A 9611-nucleotide genomic window follows, 5' to 3' on the forward strand; every position below is an offset into this window, starting at 1 on the left:
GCGCGGGCCTCAATAAAATGCAGAACTGGCTGGCTAAAATAAATAAATAAATAAAAAACAAAAACAAAACAAAACAAAAAACAACTTACGCTGGATGCATGTGTGCACGAGCCCAAAATCCTAAAAGGAGAATGGAGAAGAGATTGTGGCATAGTCATTTCCCCCAGGGGTGATTTCTTGCTTTCTCTCTCTCTGGGGAGGGTTCACACCCTGTAGCAAAAATCTCTCTCAAAAAGGATGGAATGGGAATGGCCAGCAGGTGACATGGTAGTTAAGGTGCTACATTCCCATATGGCAAATCACGGTTTGAGTCCTGGATCCAGTAACTTGAAAATTATGTCAGGAATGTGTGCATGCATGTCCAAAATCCCAAGAGAAGAATAGAGGAGAAGGAACGGTGGCATGGCCTTCCCCTTGGAGGTTGATCTCTCACTTCCCCTCTCTCTGACTCCCTCCAGTGAGCACATGCACCCTATGGCACAAACCTAAACAAACAAACAAACAGACAAATGTGGTAGGAAAGATGGAGGAGGGATGTAGAGGGGCCCAGGATACCTTGGGGCCTGGGAACACAGGGGAAGCTTAGGCACAGTTCAACCTCTGGGGCCCCCAGGTCTACTACAACTTTGACACGCCTCCCTGCCGACTCTCATGAGGAAGCCCCTGTTTTCCCAGTCTGTTGCCATTCTCTGCTGCAGCTTTGATGCTGTTGACCTCAATGCCAACTAGAACTTCTGGAAATCTGCCTCTCTGAAGTGGCTTGTGTGGTGGTTAAAGCGTGGGTTTTGGAGCAGACAGACTTGCACTGGAATTGTGGCCAGGCAGCCTTGTAGCTGGGTGATCCTGAGCAGGCCACCCAGCTTTCCAGGCCTACTTTCTCCCTCGTAAAACATTTGAAATAACATCTCCTTCAGGATATCGCTGTGAAGATGGAGTAAGACTATAGCGTGAAGGCCTGGCTCAGTGACTGGCCCCATACCCCCTTTCCTGGTTCACCTTATACCTATTTGGATTCTGTCCAGTTTCCTGCAGTTCATGAACATTCTCTGAATGTCTGGTGTGTGCCAGGTCACTTGGAGACTGTGGTGAATCAGACACAGGCTCTGCCATCAGGTGACTCATCTTACTAATCCTGGCATGGAAATGCACCCTGTGGGTCAGGCTGTCACAGCTGCTGCTGGGTGCAGGTGCCTGGCCTGGGATGGCTACTAAAGGATTCCTGAGGCAGCGTCACCCCAAGTCACTTCCTAGCACATCATGGTATTATTTTCACCATGGCTTTTTTTTCTCCTAGGGCATGTGCGCTTGCCAGAGAGAGACAGAAAGGTGAGAAGGAGACACAGTGAGAAGGATAGTGAGAAATCAACCCCCAGGGTAAGGCCAAGCTGCAATCCCTTCTTTCCCACCCCCCCCCAAACCTAGGACCTTGGGCATGCATGCACACACATCTAGCATGATTTTTAAGCCGTCGGGTCCAGGACTCAAACTGCAATAGACCATGTGGTAGTCCACGTGGAGTCCGGCGATGTAACCACTATGCTCTCTACTGGTCCCTTACCATGGCATTTAGAAGTTTTCCATTAAGTGCTTGTTTGTTGTCTGTCTCTCCTTCTAAAATGCCAATTCTGTAATAAGAGACACCTTGTCTGTCCTGTTTACAACTGGTGTCTAAAACAGTTCCTAGAGACTAATAAATATTTCTCAATGAAATAAGCTGTATCAAGCCAGCAGGTGGTGTGGCGGTTAAGGTGCTGGACTCCCACATAGCTGACTGCATTTCGAGTCCCAAACCTGGCAGCTTGCTTTCTCATTTTCCCTTTCCCTCTCTCTCTGGTCAAATTTTTAAAAATAGTAATAATAGGGAACAGCAGTTAGCGTAATGGCTATGTCGCTGGACTCCCACGTAGTCGACCGTGGTTCACGTCCCGGACCCGGTGGCTTAAAACTCACGCCGGGCGGAACAGCCCTTCTTCAAGAGACAGACAGCTCCATGGCTCCTGCGATCTAGCCATTTGGGCAGAAAGGAAGATGTCCCACTGATAACTGGGCCTCCAGCATCCAAAACTCACGTGATTGAACTTCCAAGTTTGGGAAGAAACCGACCATCCACCAGATGACTAGAAATCGCTGCAGGACCACAAGAAATATGGGGAAGCAGGAAAATACCTCTCCCACAAGGGAAAAGGATAGCTCCTCTTTATCCACACACAGTTCAATGGAAATCATGGAAATGTCTGATAAAGAATTCAGAACATTCTTAATGGCAAAGCTAACAGAGATGGAAGAAAAGAAAGACAAGGAACTGCTGAAGAGGAAGGAGAAAGGAGTTGAAGAGTTCCAGGAGGTGAGGAAATTCATGCAAGATCTAAAAGAGGAATTTCACACTTTACAAAAGAATCAGATGGAACTGTTAAGAGATGAAGGCTATAATACAAGAAGTCAAAATCTCCCTTGAAAGTATTAAAAGCAGACTAGATCATACAGAAAATAGAATCTCTAATGTAGAAGAGAAAATGGTTGGCCTAGAAAAATCCACCGCGAAGACTGAGAAAATGGCCCAAAAATTTGAGAATAATATGCGAGAAGTACTAGATACCATCAAACGTCCAAACATCCGGATAATAGGCATCCCAGAAGGTGAAGAGACTCATAAGGGCATTGATAATCTATTCCATGAAATCTTACAAGAAAATTTTCCAAACCTGGAGAGGCACTCAAAGATTCAGTCCCAAGAAATACAGAGGACCCCAAATAGAATCAACCCAAGAAGATCTTCTCCAAGACACATTATAGCCAGATTGACCAAAACCACAGACAAAGACAAGATACTAAGACTGGCAAGAGAAAAAAGGCAAGTTACCTACAAAGGGTATCCCATCAGACTAACGGCAGACCTCTCATCGGAAACAATGAGAGCGAGGAGAGAATGGGAAAATGTATTCAAAGTATTAAGGGAAAAGCAATTTCAACCGAGAATTCTGTACCCAGCAAGGTTATCGTTCATTTGGGAAGAAAAGACACGAACTTTCCCAGATAAACAAAACCTGAAAGAATTTACCAGCACCAGACCGGATCTCCAAGAAGTTCTTAAGGGAGTGCTATGTCAGTAAAATTAAATGCAGACACACAGAAATAAGAGTTCAGAAACTAAGAAAATGGGCAACTTAATTGTAGGGCCAAAAGCTGGAGTTGAGTATTACATCCCAGATTTCAATCTGGAACATCGAACCTCAACAGATACAGAAGAAAGATTAAGTACATGAGACTGAACTGATGAAACAGTATTCTACGACTTGACTAAAATATTGCTGCTTTTCTTCTAAGCTTTGTTGTCTGGTTTTAAGGACTTTTGTCCTGTCTTCAGCTATCAATAGATTCATGTTCCGACTATTTGAACAGAATACTAACCTGTTTCTAGGCTTTAAGTTTCAAAGAAATATCCTTACCAGTTCAAAACTGCTTTTCTTGAAACCATCGGCTGATCTTGCTATTGAAAGTAGTTAGATTACTTATGATATTGTGTGACCAACGAAATGTTGGGGGAAAAGGGATTGAAGACAACTGTAGACAGCAGAGATAGTGTAATAAGAGAGTGGAATAGGGCAGAGGGCTAGACATGGGGTAAAAAAACATATATATGAAAGTAGAAATGGAATATTATGGATGATAACATGCATTATTAAGCCACTATATAGTATATTCTAGATGGGAAACCACATTTAGAATGTTGTGATGATGCTCAGGGAATGAATGTAAATTAATAAAAAAAAATTTTTCAGAAGAAAAAAAAAAGGCATTAGAAATACCTATTTGATGACTGCAGTTAAGCTATATAGCCCTAGTTAGGTGCTACTTTATAGTATGTTCATTCTATTCACTGAGGTTTGTTTATGCCTAAAGTCAGACTTGTGTTCACGGATATGTACATATCAGCTGTGCTTGCTATTGAAAATATTTAGATTTATTAAGATATTTAGTGAAACAATAAAATGGAGGAGGCATAGAAAGGAATAGATACCAGACACAGTGTGGGAGGAGGGTGGGAGATGGCAGAGGGTGAGATAGGGAATCAAAGACGGGAAAAAAGGCAAAATATACAGAAAACAATAAATGGAAAATGATTGGTTGACAATCTCACGCCGGGCGCGTGTACATGCGTGCCCAAGATCCTGAGAGGAGAATGGAGGAGAAGGGATTGCGGTGTGGCCATCGCCCCTGTGGGGTGATTTCTCGCTTTCTATCTCTCTGTCTCTCTCTGTCTGTCTGGCGAGTGCACACGTCCTATAGCAAAAACCTCTCTAAAAATAAAAAAATAGTAATAATAACAAAATAAATAATTCTTTAAAAAAGAGTTGTTTTGGAGGCCAGCAGTTGGCATAACAGCTATGTCGCTGTATTTCCATGTAGTTGACTGTGGTTTGAGTCCCGGACACAGTGGCTTAAACTCATGCTGGGTGTATGTGTGTGCGTGCCCAAGATCCCGAGAGGAAAGTGGAGAAGAGATTGCAGCATGGCCATCCCCCTTGGGGAGTGATTTCTCGCTTGCTTTCTGTCTGTCTCTGTTCGCTCGCGCTATAGCGCTTTTACAAAAAAAACTAAAAAAAAAAAAAAAAAAAAAAAAAAAGGCTAAGGAGTTGAAAAAGTGTTCTAGGCAGAGCATAAAATGCAAAAACTTGGAGGGAACCAGAGAGCAAGGAACATGATGGATATTGAAATGAGGCTAGAGAGTAACATCTAGGAATTAGAACTTTATCTAAAAAGAAATGGAAGCCACTGATAGAGTATGACTTGGTCAGAACTGTGTTTAAAGAAAACAAAGAGGGGGACCAGCAGAAGGTGTAATGGCTATGTCACTGGACTCCTATGTAGTCAACCGCAGTTCAAGTCTGGACCCAGTGGCTTAAACTCATGCCAGGCGCATGTGTGTGCGTGCCCAAGAACCAGAGAGGAGAATGGAGGTGAAGGGATTGTGGCGTGGCCATCCTCCCCGTGGGGTGATATCACTTTCTGTCTCTCTGTCTCTCTGTTTTTCTGGCGAGATCATGTGCCCTATAGCTAAAACATCTCCAAAAAGAAAAAAAAAGTAAACAAAGAGGGACCTACAGATGGCATAATGGTTACATCGTGGACTCCCACATAGTTGACTGCAGTTCAAGTCCTGGACCCAGTGGCTTAAAATTCACTCTGGGCATGTGTGTGTGCATGCTCAAAATCTTGAGAGGAGAATGGAGGAGAAGGAGTTGTGGTGTGGCCACTCTTCCTGGGGGGTGATTTCTCACTTTCTGTCTCTCCAGTGCGTACAGGTGCCCTGTAGAAGAAATCTCTAAAAAGAAGAAAAAGAAAAAGAAAGGGAGGGAAGATTGAGAAACAAGAAAGATAGAAGAAAGGGAAGAGAGAAGGAATGAAAGAGGGAGGGAAGGAAGTTGACTGCCTCTGCATGTACACTAGAGAGAGTAATAGTGAATGAATGGAGTTTAGTTATAAGGCAGTTTAGTTATAAGTCAGCAATTTAGGCCAGAAATGATGAAGGCCTTTGACCGGCTACAATGGCACAGCAATAAAGCAAAGCTTAGCGATGCTGGGACCCCCAACAGGGTCACTGAGTCTCCTCCTAGGTCTGGGCACACAGGGTGGTCACATGCATGCCCCTGATCCTGGTTGGCTGGGGCTGAAGTTGATCACACTCTCTCTCTTGTCCTCTTCTCCCATGGAGAAAAATAAGCTAACTTAAAAAGCAATAATGCGGGATGGCAGGTGGCGTGGTGATTAAAGGCGCTGGACTCCCACGTGGCCGACTGGCAGCTCTCTCTGTCCCTCTCTGGTCAAATTAAAAATAAATAAATAAAGTTAAATAAAATAATTATTAAAAAAAATGAATGGGGGCCGGCAGGTGGCATGGTGGTGAAGGGCGCTGGACTTCCTCATGGTTGGCCACTGTTGGAGCCCCGGACCTGGCAGCTTGCTTTCTCATTTTCTTTCTTTCTGTTCTTCTCTGGTCAAGTTAAAATAAATAAATAAAGTTAAATAAAGTAATTATTAAAAAAAATTTAAAAACAAAACAAAACAAAGACAAAAATGTAAAGGAGATTTCTGAGAAGTGTTGAGAGTATTAGTGAATGGACCGAGGCGTGAAGGCTGCGGTCTTGGCTCGCTGTCATGATGGGGTGGGCTTTGATGTCACTCACGAAGATAGGCGGGAAACAACCAAAGAAACGCCCTCCATGCTCCGCCCCTCGGCGGGAGGTCGGTGTCGATTGGCTGTCTCGAGATACGCGCCAAAAACTGTAGGCGGGCTGAAGGCGTGTCCCTGCGTCATTTCCGAGGGACTTCCGGGCCGCTGTTGTCCGGCCTCTCAGCCCCGGAACTTCCGGCCCACTCAGCCATTTTGACTTCCTGACCTTGGGCTCCGCGGGCAGCAGGTTGGGGTTTGCTCGGTGCGGTCATGTCCATCCTCACGCCGCTGCTCCTGAGGGGCCTGACAGGCCCGGCCCGGCGGCTCCCGGTGCCGCGCGTTCAGATCCATTCCAGGGCGCCAAAGGAACAGCTCGGGACCATGGTGAGGAACCGGCTAGGCAGGGCACGGGAGGCGGCGTGTTCCGGGCCGGGGTCCTCTGGGGGTGCGGGGCCGATGGGTGTGCGCGCTGGATGTTGGGCGGCCCTCAGCGTGGCGGGGAACTGCAGTGCTGGATAGGGCGCCGACGAGGAGGGGACAGTGCTGGGCTGCAGTGCCCGCTCAGCATCAGGTCTGCTCAAAGCCCCAGGGTCCCAGGTCAGACCCGGAGAGCCCCAGCCCCGGGCTTTCTCGCTCTGCAGTCTCGAGCAAGCGTCCTGAGCCCTCTTTGAACCTGTTTACTCATCGGTTCATTGAGGGCGCCTGACGACCACGATTGTGATGATCACCGCTGTTTATTATTATTATTGGGGAAGGAGCAGGGGGCTCGGGTCTTCGCACTTGCTTAAGTGTGGAAGCGTTTGGGGCTTTTAACAGTTCTCACGTATTTGGAGCTTTTCTTAGTGGCAGCACTCGGCCCTGAGTGCAAGTCTGGCAGCCCAGGTCAGGGGGCCTGAGTTAGGAGCAGAGCCCGGGAACAGCGGGAAATCCTAGTGCTAATTGCCACCCCCAGGCTTGGCTAGTGCTGCTGTTGTACCTGGCACTGAATTAAAATCGCCGTGCCTTCTGTCTGCCCAAGGACCCTGCAAAGACAGGGTGGGTGGTTGTTTCCATTTTGTAAAAGAGGAAACTGAAATTTGCCAGTAGCTTATGGTGACTTGTCAAAGTCACACCTTCAGGGCAGTCAGTGACATGGTGGTTAAAGTGACTGGCTTTCACATGGCCATCTACAGTTTTGAGTCCCAGACCCAGCAATTTGGAAAAATAAAAACAAAACAAGTCACACCTTCAGTGGCGAAGAGTGAATTTGAATGTAAGGCGGGTGCCAGGTCGTTTTGTGTTGTTAACTGTGATCTGGAACATGGTAGTGGCTATAAAAAGAAAAAAAAAAGTCTTTATCCCTAGCCTCAAAGGTTGAATAATAGTCCTGGATAACAGTGGGAAGGGATAGTTTTTTGTTTTGTTTTAGTTTTATTTTTGAGAGGTTTTTGCTATAGGGCACGTGCGCTCCCCAGAAAGACAGAGAGAAACAGAGACAGGAAGCGAGAAATCACACACCCAGGGGGACGGCCACGCCACAATCCCTTCTCCTCCATTCTCCTCTCAGGATCTTGGACACGCATGCACACGTGCCCGGCGGGAGTTTAAGCCAACAGGTCCGGGACTGTAAACTGTAGTTGACTGCATGGGAGTCCAGCGACATAGCTATTACACCAACTGCTGGTCCCTTTGTTTTTTGTTTGTTTGTTTTTAAGACTTTATTTTTATTTAATTTTATTTATTCATTCACTCATTCTTAATTTGACCAGAGAGACAGAGGGAAGAGGGGGGCGAGAGAGACAAAGCGAGAAAGCAAGCCACCAGGTCTGGGACTTGAACCATCGTCAGCCATGTAGGAGTGTCCCACGTCTTAACCACCACGCCACCTGCTGGTCCCTGGTCCCCTTGTTTTTTATTATTTTAAGAGAGATATTTTTTGCTATAGGTGGTGTATGCACTCCAGAGAGACACGAAGCAAGAAATTATCCCTGAGGAGAGGGTGGCCATTTCACAACCCCTTCTCTATTCCCTTCTCAGGATTTTGAACACGCATGCTCATGGACCCCACATGAGTTTAAGTCGCTGGGTACGGGACTTGAACCGCAGAGGGCCATGTGGGAGTCCAGCAGCGTTACCATTACACCATCTGCTCACCTCCCCCCACCCTGTTAATTTATTTGTTTCTAACATGAGAGGGAGAGAGAGACAGGCACTCCCAACAGAGTCCTCATTCTATAATCTATCCATCCCAGGCTCAGCCAAACCAGATCATGGGGTCGGGAATCCAGGATCTTTCCCATGTGAGTTCAGGTGCCAGTCACTGCCACCACCTGACCCTCCTGAGGGGGATTATTATTTTTATGTGGGGGTGTGCATTTATGAAGGGGCGGGGGAGAATGAGAAAGCACCCACCTAGGAGGGATGGCCATGCTGCAATCCCTTTTCCATTCTCCTCTTGGGATTCTGGGCATGCATGCACCCAGAGTTTTTTTTTTTTTTTTTTTTTTCAAGCTGCAGGTCTGGACTCGAACCACACAGCCATGTGGGACTCAATTACCTTGACCAACAAGCCTCCGGCTGGTTCCCCCACCTGATGGGAGGGATATTTAAGGCAAAGAAGGAGAGGTCCAGTTTTAGAGCTATCAGTATATGCAAGGTTCCTTGTTCTCAGCAGGCCAGGTTTAAATTCTTGTTCCTACCCCTTCACTATCATTTGGTGGTGAATCTCTCTGGATCCTCATTTAGGCTGCCCCTCCTTCCCCTCACTCCTCTCCATCCCCATAACCAACTCCTAACCTCAAGGCATTAGATCTGCTATGTCCCCTTCCTGGAGCCTGGTTGTCTTTTTTTTTTTCTTTTTATTTTTTTTGTTGTTGTTGGAGAGGTTTTCGCTATAGGGTGCGTGCACTCGCCAGACAGACAGAGAGAGACATAGAGACAGAAAGCGAGAAATCACCCCCCAGAGGAGGATGTCCATGCTGCAAACCCTTCTCCTACATTCTCCTCTTGCGATCTTGGGCACACACGCACAGGTACCTGGCATGTTTTAAGCCACTGGGTCCGAGACTCTAACCATGGCCAACTACGTGGGAGTTCAACGATTTTTTGCTATAGGGCACATGTGCTCACCAGAAAGACAGAGAGACACAGAGAGACAGAAAGCAAGAAATCACCCTCCACGGGGGATGGCCATGCTGCAATTCCTTCTCCTCCATTCTCCTCTCGGGATCTTGGGCATGCATGCACATGCACCCAGCAAGTGTTTTAAGCCACTGGGTCCAGGACGCCTGGTTTTCTTTAATATAGGGATGTTCCTCCGTCTGCCCTTGAGTCTCCCTCCTTTTTTTTGGAGAGGTTTTTTTTTTTTGCTATAGGGCGCGTGCACTCGCCAGACAGAGACAGAAAGCGAGAAATCACCCCCAGGGGGGATGGCCACGCCGCAATCCCTTCTCCGTTCTCG

General features: G+C 46.7%; 1 protein-coding gene across 1 annotated transcript in view; it reads left to right on the forward strand.

Moving 5' to 3' along the window:
- The first annotated feature begins 6366 nt into the window (after positions 1 to 6366).
- Positions 6367 to 9611, forward strand: part of COX8A (cytochrome c oxidase subunit 8A) — a 5669-nt gene continuing 2424 nt past the window's right edge. The window contains exon 1 of the mRNA XM_006149811.3: positions 6367 to 6556. Within this exon, the coding sequence (XP_006149873.1) occupies positions 6443 to 6556 (114 nt within the window). The 5' untranslated portion in view covers positions 6367 to 6442. The remainder of the gene's footprint in view (positions 6557 to 9611) is intronic.

The sequence above is a fragment of the Tupaia chinensis genome, unplaced genomic scaffold, assembly GCF_000334495.1.
Source record: "Tupaia chinensis unplaced genomic scaffold, TupChi_1.0 Scaffold000273_1, whole genome shotgun sequence".
Classification (NCBI taxonomy): Eukaryota; Metazoa; Chordata; class Mammalia; order Scandentia; family Tupaiidae; genus Tupaia; species Tupaia belangeri.